This window comes from Gadus morhua, chromosome 17, assembly GCF_902167405.1.
Source record: "Gadus morhua chromosome 17, gadMor3.0, whole genome shotgun sequence".
In the NCBI taxonomy this organism is placed as follows: Eukaryota; Metazoa; Chordata; class Actinopteri; order Gadiformes; family Gadidae; genus Gadus; species Gadus morhua.
The window spans coordinates 10996150-11016369 of NC_044064.1; the positions used below are offsets into that span (position 1 = coordinate 10996150).

The 20220-nt window shown below is 46.6% G+C and overlaps 1 protein-coding gene across 1 annotated transcript; it reads right to left on the minus strand.

Annotated features, from left to right (window-relative positions):
• Positions 1–5267: 5267 nt before the first annotated feature.
• LOC115529750 (serine/threonine-protein phosphatase PP1-beta catalytic subunit) lies at positions 5268–19607 on the minus strand. The gene is made up of 8 exons (XM_030338787.1): positions 19447–19607; positions 10145–10276; positions 8612–8842; positions 8106–8210; positions 7818–7889; positions 6953–7104; positions 6204–6338; positions 5268–5885 (listed from the first exon to the last, which is right to left on the minus strand). Exons 1-8 carry the CDS (start codon positions 19496–19498, stop codon positions 5781–5783), a joined length of 984 nt encoding a protein of 327 aa, XP_030194647.1. The 5' UTR covers positions 19499–19607; the 3' UTR covers positions 5268–5780.
• Between the last annotated feature and the right edge of the window lie 613 nt (positions 19608–20220).

Here is a 20220-nt window from a genome sequence, read left to right on the forward strand (position 1 = left end):
GATTGGGCTTCTCGGGGTTTGTTTACCGGCATTGCTATGGTTTCCGGTCTTGTGTGTTCCAACGGTTTATTAGGTTTATTAGGCTGTTTTCAGTCTGTGTTTTTAGTTTTATGGCACATAATGATGGCATTTGGGCTTAAAAAGCCAAACATATATTTTTTTGTCTAGACCAATTGATTTGAAAATGTACAATTTCCTAATAGTAGACGCACTTCTGATCAGATATTAAAGAGATTTAATACAAACAAACACATTTGTACTTATTTTCTCACCCAATGAGAATCGATAAGAGAATCGATAAGGAATCGGATCGATAAGCAGAATCGGAATCGTGAAATTCTTATCAATCCCCATCCCTAGTATTAATACTGTGAACCCATTACACACACACACACACACACACACACACACACACACACACACACACACACACACACACGCGCTTGTGGTTTTTAGGGATTTTGGATTCATCAAACGAACTGACTGAAATGTCGGCCATCTAAATGAAATGTAGTGTCATTGTAAAAGCCGTTTGTATAGAACCCCCAGTGAGGAAGATTGCTGCTATGCGCTACTTGACTCAGAGCCAACCTTGATCACCTTGATGAGATTAAGTATAAACTGTTGATGACCACAGAAAATAGGAATCGTCTATCCATCTGGTTTCGTTGGCGACCGCTGGATCTTTCCCTCTTTTAGTTGTAGTTGTTTCCCGGTTTGTAGCGAAGCGCTTTTATTTTTTTTAAGGCGTCTTAGAACTCTAATATATTAACTTTTTTATGCCTTTTTCTGTTGTTGCCCCAAACAATAAGTATTTCTAATTGCATCTCCTTCTTTCCTTCTATTGAAATGCGAAACCACCTCCCTTTTTGTTATTGTGAAATGGGAATGTTTTCCATTTCCTCTGGGATTTGCTTAACACACGCGTAATGTTGTAACTTTGTGAGTGAGTTATTATTACGTGTTTTCAATTTCCCCTTGTATGTATTGCCTTCTAGCACGCTTGTGAACTTGAAGAATGTGTACTTGGCCCGTTTCCCCTGTCCTGGAGATTGAGAAACGGCCAAATTCGATACACACACTCAATGAGTTTTGATCGACTCATTTTATGAGTATGTAATGCCCTCTAGTGGCCAAGACTGGAAGCGCACCTTGAACAGCGCTACCCACTTTATTTTCTTACTGACAGATCTAAAATAAGGGTGCAACCCACTAACTCAATCTAACAAATTGTTACTGATAGCTAATGAAAGCCATAATTAGCAGAGCTCTAAACTAATCTTTTACATGACAGCCATGTTTTAAAGTGGCAAAACAAACCGAGGATAGTCAAATATATCCTGTGATATTTGGTTTCTCTCAGTTCAACAGGAACGTACTAAAAGTGTTATATTGTTCAAATGAAATTGTTTCCTAGGACTTTTCTGGAAAATTACTGTAAACCAATAGACGGCATGCGTTGAGGTAAGGGATATAGGAACAAATGGATGAATGCTGATATAATCTAAGATGTCCACACCTGTGAACCAGACCTGTGTCTCAAGAGAACACAATGTTCACTTACAACAATAACAAACCCAACTGGCTGTGCCAGTGAACCTCAATAAGGCCTTAAATCATTTTAAGACTGACTTATTGCAGAAGCCCACTTCTGCTACGCTGGGAACACACTGACGACCGACAGGAAACAGTTTGTTTCAATTTTACATTTTTCTTTTTATATGTATGTGAATACAACATTGTTAGCCGTGTTTTAGTTACTGAATGTGTGGGTTGGCCTTAATGTTGTAATGAAACAAAATGTTGTGTCCTCAGTTACAATGTACTAATTTTAAAGGGGAAGGAGACTAGTGAAGGCCTTGTTCTCCTCGCCGCCGTTGGGGGAATCTAGTGCCAAGGACCTAGCGTTTAGAGACAAGATGGCCGCCAGGGACACAAGGCCCGCTACGTCATCCTGACAACGTCCTCCTCAAAAAGACAGAGACCTCATCATCTCGTTACAGTTATGGGAAATGTGTCATGTAATGCATTGACGAATTGAGGCATTAAAGTCAATCTTGTTTTCTACACACGCTGGTGTCGATGTGATTCATTGAAAAGTTTCAGTTTGGAACTTGAAGATATTGTGTTGTGTAACATTAGCTTGTTTAGACATGGAGGCCAAACCCTTACCGTGGTTCTTACACCTCACTTCTCCTGTCTCGCTATGTCAAAGGGCTCACTATTTTGCAGCGAACTGATAGCCGAACAACGTTGAAAACTTTTAGGATACACTGACTCTACACACTGCTTTTCATCCAAGGGTTATGGCTTGTGGCATGCTGTGCATGCCTATTTATAGAATGGACAGCGGATTCACATGACCGGGCGCCAATGCTCCTTGATGTCGCAGGGCCACATCAAGGAGAGATTTGCTTCCGCATCAAGTGAGCCTAGCCACGCCCTAGTTCATGACGTACCGGATGCAGAAATATTCTTGTTTTCTAGCATTGTTAGCATCATAAGCGAGCGGTCTGACGCCCGTCTTCCACCGGGGACGTACGCACCGCGGAACGGCTGCGAACTCTGCCCTGCGTCGATTTCCACCGGGCGTGTAACGGCAGCGTAGCGCTGCCTTGCGAGCCAGCTGTATTCACGCAAGATCACGCGATGATCCTAAACCTAATGTACTCATCTTCCACTCCCAAAACCACTGCAATTAAATGCCAGGATTTGTCCTTTCTGACATTGTCCTTATAAAAATTATGATTTATTTCATAAATTATTTTATGTTGCTCCATTTCGACAATCAGTCTCTCGTCGTCCATGTTGCCGACCCTCAGAGACCCTTTGATTGATTGACTGCTGACCTGGTTCCACCGGTCATGACGTAATGTTGATGTGAAGTTGTGATAGGCTACATGGGCTGATTGTGTTTTATTTAGAAAATGTACCGGATGCTCTGGCTTTTACTTTTTCACTTCCTGACCGGCTCGATCCGCTCTGTTGAAATTGACGCGGTTCAACATCGGCTCGCGTCAAAAATAGAAGTGCTACGGAATGATAGCGCTGCGGCGCGCCGCTCCTGGACGCTGGTGAGACGATTGTAGCGAACAGCAGCGGAGACCGCGGCGCTGACGTCCCCGGTGGAAATCAGGCGTGAGCGACCGCAGTTGCATTGTTTTCCGACCATGGAAGTAAGTTAACTTCATAATATGAAAGATTGCTCCATATAACATATAACACCAACAACATAGTAAATGTATGTAGGCCTAGAAAAAAATACAGTTCAATGTTATTGCTTATTGCTTATTCCGAACTATTTGCGAAAAATGCAATCAGTAATTTATATACGAATAAATGGTTACATGTCGATCAGTAACGATGTTGGAGTAGGCTACCCGCATGAATAATTGTAATACACCAACATTGTTAACTGTCATACATAGCTAAACAAGCAATGTATTACTAACGCAACTGAAATGTTTATTAGGCTATTAACAATATTATAAAAATGTTACCGTAATGCACCTGTTCTTTCCGAGGGAGGCTTTGGATCTTTTGGATAAATGGATCAATAAATGGTGAATCGCAATGATTGCAACCAGAGGAACGTGCGAGTCATTGAGCAGCAGCTGAACCAGTCTATAAATCCCTCTATAAATAAAACACTTTTAGTGATAAAAAGTCACCACAGTGACTAAAACCATCAACGTCATTCAAAGGAAAAAGGAAAAACCTCGGACACTAGAGCCTTGCACTAGGCCCTCTCGAATGCCGGGCCGAAACACCATTTGTTTCGACTCCTTTCAGCTGCCCACCTCCCACATTCCTGTTCCCCACTTGTATTGGAGTGAACGGAGATATCTACTTCTTGGCCCCAAGAATCGAGGGGCCAAGTTCATCTTTTTTAAACGTTTGGGTCAGGATTAGAAGTAATGAAACGGGCAAAATGGAATTAATAATTTAGTTATGGGTTAATGTCTAATTATGTTATTTTGTCTTCGGTGTGTGGTGGTAATAAGGTAATAAGGGCCGCTATGAGGTCCCTCAGAAAATGGATGCCCAGCCTCCATCAAATCTCCAATGTTTATAGTAAAGTTGGCAGCCCTTTTCTGCAAACGTTGGCCTTATCTAAATTTAACGAGACTAAAGTCACTCTAGATAATTGAATGTCTGATGCCAAACAATTAACTAAAAGGGACTAAAAGGTAAAAAAAATAACTAAAAGGTGCTTATCAAGTGTGGATGGACCTAATGGCTTTCTCTTATTAGCTGTATCAAACAAACACAAACTCACTGGGTACTACCTTTTGAGTAAGAAATTAGAGTAAGAAAGTCAAGTCAATTGAATGTAGTAGAATAAAAGCCGTCTGCACAAATACACAATAACATGATCATCTACATTAGTGATACAGTACTGGGGTCAGAATCTCTCCTCGTTTCAAGTCGGGGATCAAACATGTCTGTGGAGGTTCTGTTTATTTGTAGGTTAAGAAGGTGAGTGGGCCATCTAAAGTGAAAGCCATCTTAATCCCGTCAGACGCATAAACTGTCCATCTGATTCAAGCACCCAAATAGTTAGTATCTTTTAACGGGCAGCTATTATACCACCAGGTTGATAAGGAGATCACAAGTGAGAGGTCTCTCTCTCTCTCTCTCTGTGTGTGCAACAGCTATGCATTTAGCTCAGTGAAAAAATTATTAGATGCAATAGAAAATATATTTCGCATAAACATACCCTTAAAGTCTTGTTCCACTACAGCAAATTATATAAAATAGTGCACTTTCAGGGAGACTTGGGCCTAGCACATTCAGCCAGTTTGGACAGAAGAACGCACCCCAGAATAGGCCTGTTTAGTAAGCAGGATTTGATGCCGCATTCCTACACTTATAAAATGCAATTCAATGTAGAAGTAATCCAAGTACTCAGAATACAATACTCAGATTGATTGATTGCAACGGAATGCGTAACATATTACATTTTTGGGCATGTATTCTGTAACTGGATACTTTTTAAAAGTTTCCTTCCCAACACACAGATTTTACTTTTTAAAGTACTTTTACAGTATAACATTTGGGAGATATTTTGGAGAGAGAGAGAGAGAGATCTGGATGGATTCCAATGGGCTGATCTTCCCATCAGATCTGGGCGGACTCCCTCTTGTGATGTCACTAATGGATCCATTTTGATAAAGGCTTGCCATGGCCCGTCCACATCAAACCCACCTGGTCGTCCAATGGGTTCCCCTTTGCCTCATGAAATAAGTGGAGCATCCAGACAACAATTATTCCGCAAATTATTTATTGAAAACGCAGCGGGTGTCATTAACAATCGTCTGTACAGATGAGGGTGGGGTAGAAATGTGAGAGGCGAGTGCAGGAACGAGGCTAGGCTAAACTACAACAGGAACAGACACGGAGACTCGTACTGCATTTTGATTTCCATTTAGTTTTTGCCCGTTTTTTTTCCACAAACATTTCAGGATCAAAACAAACGTGTCGGCAGAAAAACATACTCGATATGACAGGCCATGGTGCACAGAACAGTTTCCCGATTGGTTTACAGTTGGATAAAAAAAGACGGCGTCCTGAACAAAGTACCATCGCATCGGTACCCTACCCCCTGTGGGGGTCTGAGTAGTGGTGGGGGTCTGACCTTTGTTCTTTACAAATGTTGAACTATGAAAAGGGTGCAGAGTTGGCAGGGATTACCACTCACTCAAAACAAAATCCTTCCTTTGCACGCCCGTCCGTACACACATCCTTCCTTCCTTCCTTCTTATCCTAGCTTCCTTCCTTCACCGTTTCTTGGGGGGCTGCGCTGTGCGCGGGGGGGTGATGGGGCGGCTGGTGTTCATGCCGCCATATTGGTACTTGGCCTTCTTCTCTGACGGCTTCAGGATCTACGCAAACAAAGAGAACGGGTTGAAATCGATCTCGTTCTTCTCATTGACTTACACACACGCATGCATGCACACACACTCACACACGTACACACACTTGTACCCGTATACACACATACACCCATACACACATGCACACACACACACGAGTACAGACAGACACACACACGCTTGCTCTCTCTCACACACAGTGGGGAGCAGCAGACACCTCTATATTTAGACATTGCTAAATACACACACACAGACACACACACACACACACACACACACACACACACACACACATACACACATACACACACACACACACACACACACCTGGAAGGAGCACATCAGGGTCTCGTCAACGCTCATCATGCCCCCTGCGTTGTCGAACTCGCCGCAGTAGTTTGGTGCCGAGAACAGCGTCACCAGCTGCCTCTTGGCGAAGAACTCATAGCCGTCCTCCACCACCTGGGGGTGCCAGAGAACAGGCTGATTAATATAACCCTTAACACGGTGACTCAAAAGGGGCTCAACAGGCCCCACATTGTTCATCACTAACCCTAACACTATGAGCCCTCTTAGGGGCAGAGGGGAAAGTCCAGAGGGGAGAAACCTGGAGAAGAAACACACAAGAGGGATCCCTCCTCCCAGGGAAGGTTAGGAGTGCATTAGCTGCCCAATGGGCAGTAGCACAATAAAACTGCAGAAACTAATATTAAGTAAGGTGAAGTTCTGAGAAAATAGATTAGTAAAAACACAAACAAGGCGACACAATCTATCAATATTTTGCCTGACAAATGTACCGCAAGAGTTAAAAACACAGACGCTAAACACAAAGAGACACAGATCTGGACGGACTTGTATTTAACGCTTCAACAGGGCACCGTTAAACAGTTATTTTGTGGTTTGACATATGACATATCTCCTAACAAGGGTGTGTGTGTGTGTGTGTGTGTGTGTGTGTGTGTGTGGCTGATGCCACTCTCTGTCTCTCCTTCGCTCTCTGGCTCACGCGCACAAATCTAGGACTCACCTTAAACCCTGTTTTTGGAGTGTGTGTGTGTGTTGTAGGGGCCTGGTACCTGGTGAGCCCGACAGATGAGGTCCAGGTCGTGGCGGTTGAGGAACTTGCTGACCACGTCGGCGCCGAAGGTGAAGGAGACGCCGCGGTCGTTCTCCCCCCAGCCCTGCACGTCCTTGTCCGGGTCGGACCACAGCAGGTCACACAGCAGCCCTGGTACACACACACACACACACACACACACACACACACACACACACACAAAATAGATATTTTATTTAATGTTATGCATAAGTTTTACATTTAGGGCATTTAGCAGATGGAAGTACATTTGTTAGAAGAAGTGATACAATCGATTGCACAATGTCGAAATTACCGTTTGCCATGTTCTCTCATGTCTACGTACAATATGTAATTATTCTTTCTTAACGATTCAATTTAATCAGATTTGTATTCTTTATTATAATTATTCTTCTTGCGTTTTTTTGTAGCAAACTTGACAACCTTATTTTCTTATGTTTAGCTAATGTTCCTAACTTCCGCTAGGTAGCCGATCGTAAGCCTTTTCAAATGTAATAATTTTGTTGAAACAGGTAGGTCCAACAGTTCCCTCATCTACCATGAAGGAAATCTCGTTGTGGCCTGTGGTATGGAGCTACAAGTTCAGTGCCCTGTAGGGATTGCCTATGTTAGGGAATGTTATAGCGCTGTGCGCTGTGCGTACACACACACACACACACACACACACACACACACACACACACACACACACACACACACACACACACACACACACACACACACACACACAAAGAGGGACCCTGAGAATGATTGCCTTATTTAGGCATGTGTTTCCCAGTAATAATGTTCAAGGACAGAAGGGGCTCGATGTAAATCATAACTTCATAAAGCGTGTGTGCTTGCACCTGTGTCAGGCACGTCGGTTGGTCTCATGATGCGTCTGATCTGCTCCATGGACTGGAGGTCAGGAGACAGACCTGGTGGTAGAGAATCACAGAAGGCATTAGTAACACAACCCTAAATCCAGTGTAAGATGCCTTGGGTTTATAAGACAGATATGCGTGACACAATTAAAATATCAAAAAACGTGTGCAAAAGTTTATTAGCTTAAACTGGTTAGCCAAAAGCGCTAGGTAAAATGTGAGAGGCGGGCTAAAGATCCCTAGGGGAGCAGCTTGAGTTGTGGGGGTCACCTCCGTGGCAGCAGAAGATCTTCTCGTCCACGATGGCGGCGATGGGCAGGCAGTTGAAGCAGTCGGTGAAGGTCTTCCAAAGCTTGATGTTGAACCTCCGTTTGCCTGCAGAGCAGAAGACGGGCGTTTATGAGCCGAGCGAAGGGGGTGGGGGGCGGGGGGGGGGGTTCTGACGTGGGGATTGTAGCTACTAATACACTCTCACACTTTTTTTTAACAAAACGACACAAAAGTGTCACTTGTTAAAAACTGCCATTTCACGATTCCGATATGGGCATTTATGTTCATTGTGTGTGTGTGTGTGTGTGTGTGTGTGTGTGTGTGTGTGTGTGTGTGTGTGTGTGTGTGTGTGTGTGTGTGTGTGTGTGTGTGTGTGTGTGTGTGTGTGTGCTTGTGTGTGTGTGTGTGTGTGCTTGTGTGTGTACTTGTGCTCCCGTGTCTGTACTTGTACGCTTGCTAATAAACACACGCATCCACACAAAGCGCGTTGCTAGCGGTGGACCCACACTCGTCGTAGAAGCCGTAGATGCGGTTGATGGAGGCACACTCGTGGTTGCCGCGCAGCAGGAAGAAGTTCTCGGGGTACTTGATCTTGTAGGCCAGTAGCAGGCAGATGGTCTCCAGGGACTGCTTCCCCCGGTCCACGTAGTCCCCCAGGAACAGGTAGTTGGCCTCGGGCGGGAAGCCCCCGTACTCAAAGAGCCGTAGCAGGTCTGTGTACTGGCCGTGGATGTCCCCTATCGGGGAGGGAGGGAGGGAGGGAGAGAGGAAGTTACAACAGCCTCAGCCATGTAAACGGCTGGTTCTCAAGCAAACTAACCCAACCTAACCTCACTTTGGAGAGGGTTCAACCCAGATGGAGGAGGGATAGGAAGCCAGGAATGGATAGGAAATTAAATACATGATGAAAATTAACAAAGAGAAAGGTGCGAAAGAAATATCGAAATACAAAGAATACCAAAAGAAGGAAAGTAAGGACAAGATCCAAAGAGAAGGATACAAGAGATGTGAGAGGGAATGATGCGTGTGTTAGAGGAGGTGGGTGTGTTAGAGGAGGTGGAGGAGGAGGTGGGTGTGTTAGAGGAGGTGGAGGAGGAGGTAGGTGTGTTAGAGGAGGTGGAGGAGGTGGGTGTGTTAGAGGAGGTGGAGGAGGTGGGTGTGTTAGAGGAGGTGGAGGAGGAGGTGGGTGTGTTAGAGGAGCTGGAGGAGGAGGTGGGTGTGTTAGAGGAGGAGGAGGTGGGTGTGTTAGAGGTGGTGGAGGAGGTGGGTGTGTTAGAGGTGGTGGAGGAGGAGGTGGGTGTGTTAGAGGAGGTGGAGGAGGAGGTGGGTGTGTTAGAGATGGAGGAGGTGGGTGTGTTAGAGGAGGTGGAGGAGGAGGTGGGTGTGTTAGAGGTGGTGGGTGTGTTAGAGGAGGTGGAGGAGGAGGTGGGTGTGTTAGAGGTGGAGGAGGTGGGTGTGTTAGAGGAGGTGGAGGAGGTGGTGAGTGTGTTAGAGGAGGTGGAGGAGGAGGTGGGTGTGTTAGAGGTGGAGGAGGAGGAGGTGGGTGTGTTAGAGGTGGAGGAGGTGGGTGTGTTAGACGAGGTGGAGGAGGAGGTGGGTGTGTTAGAGGTGGAGGAGGAGGAGGTGGGTGTGTTAGAGGTGGAGGAGGAGGAGGTGGGTGTGTTAGAGGTGGAGGAGGAGGTGGGTGTGTTAGAGGAGGTGGAGGAGGAGGTGGGTGTGTTAGAGGAGGTGGAGGAGGAGGTGGGTGTGTTAGAGGAGGTGGAGGAGGAGGTGGGTGTGTTAGAGGAGGTGGTGGAGGAGGTGGGTGTGTTAGAGGAGGTGGTGGAGGAGGTGGGTGTGTTAGAGGTGGAGGAGGAGGTGGGTGTGTTAGAGGAGGTGGAGGAGGAGGTGGGTGTGTTAGAGGAGGTGGAGGAGGAGGTGGGTGTGTTAGAGGAGGTGGAGGAGGAGGTGGGTGTGTTAGAGGAGGTGGAGGTGGTGGAGGAGGTGGGTGTGTTAGAGGAGAAGGAGGTGGTCGAGGAGGTGGGGTGTGGGGTACTGACCACAGATCTTCAGGGGGGCCTCCAGCTCCAGCAGGATGGGCTGGCTGAGGAAGATCTCCCGGGACTTGATGCAGAGGCCCCGCACCTCCGCCTCCGTCATCTGGACGATCTTCCCGGGGCGGCATCCTCGCACTAGGGGGGAGAGGGGGAGGGGTCGGAGAGAGGTTACCATCACGCCTCTGCACAGAAGGCCCCGGGCGCCCAACTAGACATCCCGGTTTCCCTGGTTACCATTTAGTATCTCACATTTAGTATCCACAGCGTCCCGTCTAAAAAAAGGGAATCATGGAATATATAGGTCATTAAGGAGCAGGTAGGGGTTAGACAGTGAATACAGAGACAGGACATTAAGGAGCAGGTAGGGGTTAGACAGTGAATACAGAGACAGGTCATTAAGGAGCAGGTAGGGGTTAGACAGTGAATACAGAGACAGGTCATTAAGGAGCAGGTAGGGGTTAGACAGTGAAAACAGAGACAGGTCATGAAGGAGCAGGTAGGGGTTAGACAGTGAATACAGAGACAGGTCATTAAGGAGCAGGTAGGGGTTAGACAGTGAATACAGAGACAGGTCATTAAGGAGCAGGTAGGGGTTAGACAGTGAATACGGAGACAGGGCATTAAGGAGCAGGTAGGGGTTAGACAGTGAATACAGAGACAGGTCATTAAGGAGCAGGTAGGGGTTAGACAGTGAACACAGAGACAGGTCATTAAGGAGCAGGTAGGGGTTAGACAGTGAATACAGAGACAGGTCCTTAAGGAGCAGGTAGGGGTTAGACAGTGAATACAGAGACAGGTTATTAAGGAGCAGGTAGGGGTTAGACAGTGAATACAGAGACAGGTCATTAAGGAGCAGGTAGGGGTTAGACAGTGAATACAGAGACAGGGCATTAAGGAGCAGGTAGGGGTTAGACAGTGAATACAGAGACAGGTTGGTAGGGGGCGTCTGAGCAGTGGAACACTCTAACCACCAGACGGTGCTGTTCAGACTCTCATGTTGCTCCTCAAGGGTTCCTCCCTCTGGCTTTGGGGACTTTTCCCCTTTGGCCTTTAGAGGGATTAGGGTTTGAAGTTTGGAATAATGTGGGCCTGTCAAGCCCTTCGAGACTGCAGCTGTGATTAAAGGGCTAAATAAAACAGCATTTGACTGGACTTGACAGAGAGGGAGGAGAATGTGCAGGTTCTTATGTAAAAAAGAGACCAGAGCAGAAGGTTATGGTGTGTATGGAGGTGGAAACAGTAGGTGGAAGGTAGCATGCTCGTCTTGTCAGAAGCCCCTATGACACGTAGCATTGGTGGACTGCAAGACGACCTTTAAACCAAAATACAGGAGCTAAAGTTTAGCCAACAAGTCTGGCTGGAAATAGAACTCGGGCGTCGCTAGCGTTGAGATCTTACGGAATGGCAAGTTAGATACAGAACAAGACCTTGGAATTAGTCCAACTTTCAACTTTGTACTACAAATATTCATTACAACCCAAGCGAGCCAGCTTTAGATATCTGGCTTATATCCATCATCGTTGATAGTGAGCCAACGTTCAAACCAGAAATGATATTAAAAGCGTATATGCAACCCAAGCCTTCGGTACCCAGATTTAGTTTCGCCCTTATTTATCTTGCGAAAATCGTAGGAAAAGGAAGAATGCCTTTTCAGTCCTGCCAAGATGCAGGAGTCTTGATTTGACCCGTACCTACAGTATTTCATGTCTGATTGATGTCCACAATGCTTTGATCGGATGGTCCCTTTAAAAGACGGTTTGTCGGTTAGCCCTTGGTCTGGCAGTTACTTCAATGAGGCTTTGCGGTAAAACATTTATGATTCCCTCCAATGTTTCTTGCTTTATTGTCGTATGTTAAAGTCTGATGGATTTGTGATGACCCCATCAAGATTCATAACCATATACATCAGGGGGCCCTGTCCAAAAACCCAAACACATTTAGGGCCTAATTGGTTGAGATCAATGGTGGCTCAGATATCCTACTCAAGACAGGAAGGCTTCCTCCATTGTGCTGTCCGGGAAGAAACCAGATATCCTGAGAGTTGAGTGTTGAGAGACCCTCTGACTTCACTCCCCTTGAGTCTGTCATGTCTCACCAGACGTGTTTCCGCATCGCTAGTGTTTCTATTCGTCTGTGAGGTGAGGTGCTTGAGTGACCTATGGGGACGTTTGTTTCAGTCCTAAGGCTTTCAGGAAGGCGTTGCCATGTGTGTGCGTGTGTGTCACTCCAGACAGCGTCTGTGTATTTGTTTGTTTGGGTGTGTTCACTATTTGACTATTAAGTCATTTATCAGGCGGGCTGTTGTCCAGAGCCACACAGTGAGTTCTCTCCCAGAGCCCGGGCCTCACACTAGGTCTAGGCAAGACCCGGAGGCCTACGGCGTGTGTGTTGTATAACGCCAGCATGCCACACACACACACACACACACACACACACACACACACACACACACACACACACACACACACACACACACACACACACACACACACACACACACACACACACACACACACACACACACACAGTGGGGAGCAGCAGTAGCTCTATATTTAGCCTAAAGGTTGGACTTCCCCCATTAAGTTTTCAACAGTTTACACAGTGACCAGGAGGGGGAGGGACGTTGTTGGTGCGCTAGTGGGTACCTTAGTACTGAAGCCCCGGGACACATTAGAGGAATGGTACTGGGTTCAAACCCGGAATAACCACAGCCTAAACCTGCGTGTATACTCCTCCCTGCTGTGATGTGTTGACATGACTGTATTAACTAGGATTGGATTCCTCAGCACACACACACACACACACACACACACACACACACACACACACACACACACACACACACACACACACACACACACACACACACACACACACACACACAGTTTAATCAAATCTCACAGGCGCACACACAATGTAATCTGGAATGCAACACAGTGTACACACACATCATTGTCTTTCATGGAAGAAATCCTTCAATAAAACAGCTGGTTTATCTGGAGCTGAACTTCATGTTGGCCATGTTCAAGGTTGTGTGTGTTTGTGAGATTGTGCATGATAGTGTTTCGTGTGTGTGTGTGTGTGTGTTTGTGAGAGTCAGTAGTACAGTAACAGTCTTACGGGAGCCAAGAAGGGCAGAATTGTGCAGGAGTCATTCCATGGGAATCCCCATGCTGTGATCCATCACTCCTAATTTGGCAGCGTTACGCTTCCCTGCTTACAAGCGTGTATGGTCTTCTGGAAAGTAAGTGTGTGTGTGTGTGTGTGTGTGTGTGTGTGTGTGTGTGTGTGTGTGTGTGTGTGTGTTTGGGCTGAGGAATCCAATCCTAGTTACTCTTCATTGAATTCAGTATTTCAACTTATATCCAAGGTGACTTCAACGTGGATTAGGATCCATGTCATAAAGGTTTAGGGTTGGCGGGCAGCTTGCTCATGGATGACTATAGGTGTACTGTGGTGAATGGGTATCGAACCCAGAACCTAAGAGTACCCTAGGACTGCACATCTGGTCAGTAAGGATGGCACTCGATGAGGCCAGAGAGAGCGAGCAAGTTGATAGAAAAACAAAATACCAAAAAGACCGAATAAGAGTCACGTGAATTGGGCATCATTTGTGGGCAACGATGGAAAGTTCCGGTCCGTACGTTCCTACCTACCTGCCAGAAACGTTTTTTCCTTTTTAAATAGAGACTGTATGAACAGGACCAAGTAATAGTAGATATTTTCTTTCATCTGCTCTTTGCATCTCAAATTACAAATCCAGTTTAACTTTAAATGTAAAAGTGTAGTTCAAATGTAGCAGGCTGCCATGTTGTATGAATGCCTAAATTAGGCCCAGTGTCTCCTGTTGTTGTAGAACACTTTCCCCCTTCCTCAGGCCGGGCTCAGGGGGTCACGAAGCCCACAGTTTTCCGATCATTAACAGACGGAAAAAAAACCCTCCTTAAATAGAAGTTTCTTAGGACAAGCAAGTCCCGAGCCAAGAGAAGGAGGGAAAGTCTGGAGAAAGGCAGAGATGTGGAGGAAAAGAGAGAGAGAGAGGGTAGAGATAAAAAAAAGAGATAGGGAGAGCAGAGGGGGGGGGGGGGCGGTAAAGAGGGGACAGAGAGGGAAAGAGGGAGGGAGAAAAGATGGGTCGAGGGAGAAAGATAGAATCACCATCAGGCGGGTCTTGGGATGCATTACCATATATAGGCGCTGCTGGTTGGAGGAGGAAGGAGCTGGGCCTGTCACTCAGAGCGGCCCAAGAGCTTCTTGAGGAGCTGCTTAGTCACTAAGGAGCAACGTTTATCCAAAGAGTGACCTGCGGTGGGTTCAGAGCCAGGCCATTAAGGACTCGGAGGGGGTAGGGGGGTCAGCAGGGGCCATCTTGCTCGAGGATGACGAGGTTTGACGGTAGGCTGACGAACCCAGACACCCAAAGCCCCCCCCCCCCCTAGTGTGCGTTCAGCCAAACGAAGCGAAGCTGAACCATGTTGCATCGCTCCCGTCAAGGACGCCCCAGAAGGACACACTCAAAACTATGCAGACGCTGTCTCACCCACTGGAGGCGAGGGTGGAACAGGTACGACAGAGGGGGAATGTGAGCTGCTGCAGCATTACAGTTAAATGGGTTTGGACAAAAGCCGTAAAAGAAAAGGACAACCAGCCACACAGCTGTGTGCGTGTTCGTGTGTGTGTGTGTGTGTGTGTGTGTGTGTGTGTGTGTGTGTGTGTGTGTGTGTGTGTGTGTGTGTGTGTGTGTGTGTGTGTGTGTGTGTGTGTGTGTGTGTGTGTGTGTGTGTCTCCATGGGTTTCTCCATGTGCGTTTCTAAGCCCAGGCTTCATATGAGCGGGAGAATGACTATCAGCCACCACATTTTTTTTAGCTCTATCCTCGCTAATAGAGCTAAAACGCTAATCTTCTTAGGGTTTGGAAAACATTCGGTTGAAATGGACCAACCACATGTCGTGTCCTTGAAACCACACTTGCTCTGCTTCTCTGTAGCCATGGTGGTTGGAGGAGCTGGAGAGGGTGTGGTGAATCCTAAACAGGTGTGACTCTGCATCTTTTATGCTCCGTGTGGTCCTCTGACCCGTCAGCGGAAACATCTGCATCGTCAGGATCTGGGCTTTTACCCCCGCCCCCCCCAGCCCCGAACCTGTTGGTCCTCCACACCAGAATGATAGTGAGGTTGAAACCAGGCAACCACCCCAGCCATACCCTCCACCCTCCAGCTCCAACCAACACTTGGAGCTCGGAGAGAGAGACAATACAAGTCTCTCTCTCTCGCTCTCTTTCTCGCTCTCTCTGAGAACGAGGAAAGTGGAAAATGTTGACCCCCAAACCACCACTATGAATGTAGAATAGCAAAACACTAAACTAGTAAAACCGAGGGAAAGGGGAGAGAAAAGGATTGAGGGTTGGAGAGGGAAAAGGAGGGAGGGACGGAGGGGGAGAAAGAAAAGGAGAGGGGGATGGGACTAGGAGGGAAGCCTGGAAGGAGAGAGAGGAGGCGAGAAGAGGACGAGAGAGGGGAGGAGAGGGACAGAGGGAGAGAGGGGGCGAACCATCCCAGCGATGCGATCTCAGAGCTGCGTTTTCTCTTTCTGTGGGCACATTTGTTTCGCCCCCAAAATGTCAAGCGGCATAAATGGCTGCCTTTGTGTTGAGAGAACGAGTGAGAGACTCGGGTAAACACAAAACAGGCTGGTGAAATTGGGACAGGACATAGAGGACGGACAAAAGACCGAAACAACAAAGAGCGAAAACAGAGAAGGCGATAAAGAAAAGTTAAAGTAAAAACGATCAATTCAATCAAAATGTTCACCGTCTTTCGGTCCAAAGCTGTGGTGACAGTTGTGCCTTTCGTTGTCCCAGGGGTGGTTGTGTGTGTGCTTTAGGGCAGGGGGGGAGATGTTTGTATGTGTGTGGTGTGAATGTTTTGCCTGAAGATGCTCTGCCATTATTGTTGATTCCGTGACACACACACACACAACTGTCTCTTTGAGCCCCCCATCGTAAGGGTGGGGGACTGAATCTCTCACACACAGTACATCATGTGCTCTCTAGTAACGCGAGAGGGCGTTATCATCAGCACCGAATTCTCTCTCTCTCTCTCTCTCTCTCTCTCTCTCTCTCTCTCTCTCTCTCTCTCTCTCTCTCTCTCTCTCTCTCTCTCTCTCTCTCTCTCTCTCTCTCTCTCTCTCTCTCTCTCTCTCTCTCTCTCTCTCTCTCTCTCTCTCTCTCTCTCTCTCTCTCTCTCTCTCTCTCTCTCTCTCTCTCTCTCTCTCTCTCTCTCTCTCATTGGCTGCACAGGTTCATGTTGGCTCATGGCTTTGGCCAACAAGAAAGAAACTTAAATGGCTGAACTTTCCATTTTCATTCATTGTCTGTCCCTATCCAATCTGTTTATAGGTCCCTCTCTCTATCTCTCTCTCCTCTCCTTCTCTTGTCATCTCGCATTCTCATTCCCTCTCTCTCTCCTCCTTCTTTTTCCCCTCCTTCCTCCACTCTTATTCCCTCTCCCCCCCAGCCTCCCTCCCCCCCAGCCTCCCTCCCTCTCTCTCTAGAGCCTGGGGGCTGTGTGGGCGGAGCCCTACAGAGTCCTGCCCGCCATGCCAGCCAGGACACAGAGCTGCTGTTGTTGTACAGCTGCTGCTGCTGCTGCTGCTGCTGCTGCTGCTGCTGGTGGTGATGGAGGAGGAGGCGGCGGCGATGGTGGTGCTGGTAAAGCTGGCCTTACAAAGGCTTAGCGTTCGGGGGCCCGGGGACACGCACACTGCCTGCTGGGATGCGCTGAGGTGCCCGGGCTCCCCGCCCCAAACCAACACCGACGTGAGGCCCGTGAGCAAGGCACTGTCGCAGGTGGTTGCCGGTGGAAACGGTAGGTTCGGCTTAGGACCGACTTAGGCCAACATTGTGCAAGCAGACCACACACACACACACACACACACACACACACACACACACACACACACACACACACACACACACACACACACACACACACACACACACACACACACACACACACACACACACACACGCTCATCAAATATAAAAGGGAATGAGCTGGAGTTCAATAAATGGGCGACTAACAAAGAAATACATAGAAATTCAAACACAGGTCATTCCCCACCCCACCCACACTGGCCTGTCCTTCAGTCACCGACTGCAGTCTTTTGCGCCAGTGAGTGTGTTTTGAGTGATAAAGCCTTCGAATAACTTTAAAGCACGAAGCTCTGCTACAATGCACTGTGCAGACAGGAAAAGATTCAAACAAACTGTTAACATTGGGTTGTTCCCCAGGGGAAGATCAGATTAGGTACTAATCACACACACCAACACGCCGCCAAAATCAGGGTTTAAGGTGAGTCGTGGATTTGTGTCTGAGCCAGAGAGAGAGAGAGAGAGAGAGAGAGAGAGAGAGAGAGAGAGAGAGAGACATCAGCCATCACCAGAGAGGCTTGCGTGACAGGAAGGGGGGGGCGGGCACGCGCACGAACACACACACACACACACACACACACACACACACACACACACACACACACACACACACACACACACACACACACACACACACACACCCCCCTCTCTATTTCCGATTAACACCTCTTGCCCACTGCCCCGTCCGTCAACGGATGGCGGAAGGCGTGGCTGACGGATGGGGGAGTGGTCTTTGCAGAGGCATCCATCAGCCAAGCCCGAGCATACGCGATCTGATCGGATGACGGATCCGTCGCTGCCCGAAAAGTTGACAATTTTTCAACTTCTTGACGGAGCCGACGGATTCAACGGAACGGGCGGATCCACAATGCATTGCGGCTCCGCCCCATTCAAAGTCAATGGGATCCGTCAACGGACGGATGCAGTGGGCAAGAGGTGTAAGGGCTTCTAATATTGTCTCAGAGATGCTACAATATGCTAGTATTAGCCGGTATGCTAACCTCATATAGAGCACAGATAACTAGACAGCAGTGATTCCAACAAATAATGGTTGTTCCGTTCATTCTAGTTCAGAGGAAACAGCCATAAAAGGGGTCACCATGTGACAGAATAGATAATATATTAAAAACTAAAAAATGTATCAGCATGGATTGGTGATCCATCGATGGATACTTAGTGAATTCACCAAGGTTTTGAGAATGAAGTTCAAAACAGCTGCTTTCTTCAAGTCTTTGTAAAACATTATTCAGTAATCACCAGTAATACACACTCTATTGAAGGGCCACGGATGAGAATTGTCTTTTTCTTCGTTGGAGTCACAAAAAGTATTCATGCATCAATTATTTACAGCATTATCATTAATAATTGTAAAAATAAGCCACATGTCAACACAACATATAACCTCTAATCACTAATTAGCTGAATGAAATATGCTAATTCTCTGTTGATCTGACAAAGTTTGCTCATTCGTGTGGGCTGCAAAAATGTATTTTTCCATTAGAGAGAGTTTGTGTGTGTGTGTGTGTGTGTGTGTGTGTGTGTGTGTGTGTGTGTGTGTGTGTGTGTGTGTGTGTGTGTGTGTGTGTGTGTGTGTGTGTGTGTGTCGCACATAATTCCTCAGACAGAGAGTACACTGTCTTGGTATCAGACAGTGGTCTTCGAAACACTGTTGGCTAAACCAAAGACTATTAACCGCATTGTGCTCTTAAAACAGGCTCTTGAGACTAGAATACATGTTTAAAGAGAGCTTCTCCCAACATTGTTCCGTACAAAATGTAATCCCTCATAAGCAGCCTACTTCTGAATTCCATCTTTACACCATTAGTGCAAACAGCTGACCAGAAACCAGAGATTTCACTTAAGTATTCCATATACACACAAAGCATTTTTTTTATTATAGTTATATCTCTAAGTTAGGGTTGTCAATGTGCAACTTTTATATCCCCGGGAAGAGACATCATAGGAACTTTATTTAAAGATGACATTAAGGCTGAAGGTTTGGGAATTGAATCTATGCCCTGTAGAGACTGTTCCTGTGAGACTTAAGCCAGGAACTTTCTAACCAGGACTGATAGAATGCAACTATACTAAATTCAATAATTAAACCGTGTCTCAATTATCAACATTCTTGCTCCCTGTTATAATACACTGTTGCCATATAGATAAACGACATTATAACTGGAGCGGTGTAAGGCAGTGGTTGGGGCGAAAGGTGTGCCTATGTTTGGTATTGAGAGACGGGACTGCCAGCTTCAACACCCCCCCAACACAGCAAGCCTCCTATATCCCCGATCGGTGCCCTCACACCCCCGCATCCATGTGTACATTTTCTCCGGCAAACAATTCAACGTGAACACAAGTAAGTGAAACTCACCCTCTAGAAGCCTGGAAATCAGCGAATCCACGTCCAAGTCCCCCTCCGCCATTTGTGTAGTGAGCCGAGCGGTAGGAGCCGGTGCTGCCAGCAGGGGGCGGTGGCGAGCCGCTTCCGTGTCCCGGAATGCACACACACTGCGGAGGAGTGCGTGTGTGTGTGTCTACTTTGAAACGTGTAAATATGTTATAGTCGTGCAACTTTTCATACAATAAACTAAACTATTTTGTATGTATTATTCATATAGTAAAACACAATAGAGCTGAATTGAAATACAAATATCCGATGTGGAATGGTAAACCTAATACTGCACTTATTTTATTAAATCCCGATGCAATCATGCTCTATTTTAATGTTATGTATAGAACAGAAAAAACGTATGGCATTGGACTGGTGATATTTGGACTTTTGGCGCATCCTTGTGGTTAAGCGATAGTACTGCCGGACATGATTTTTGTATATAAAAATTGGATAGTAACTTTTTAAATAGGTTAACTGACATCCTATATTACCTTTATAATATACCTCCATACTAAGGTCAATTAGACCCTGAACAAACCCAATCACATAGGCCTTAATCAAGAATCGACTCTTATATATATATTTATAGAAAATAATCCAACTGTCAAATAAATCCACATTTCTGATTGATCACATTCATACAAAAGCCTTCCCAGGTATCCTATCGGGTAGGGTTAGTGCTGTCGGTAGCCTCTCCCCAAACATGACTTTTATTTCTCTGCTCCTTTAAAGTGCGTCATAATAGGGGTATTT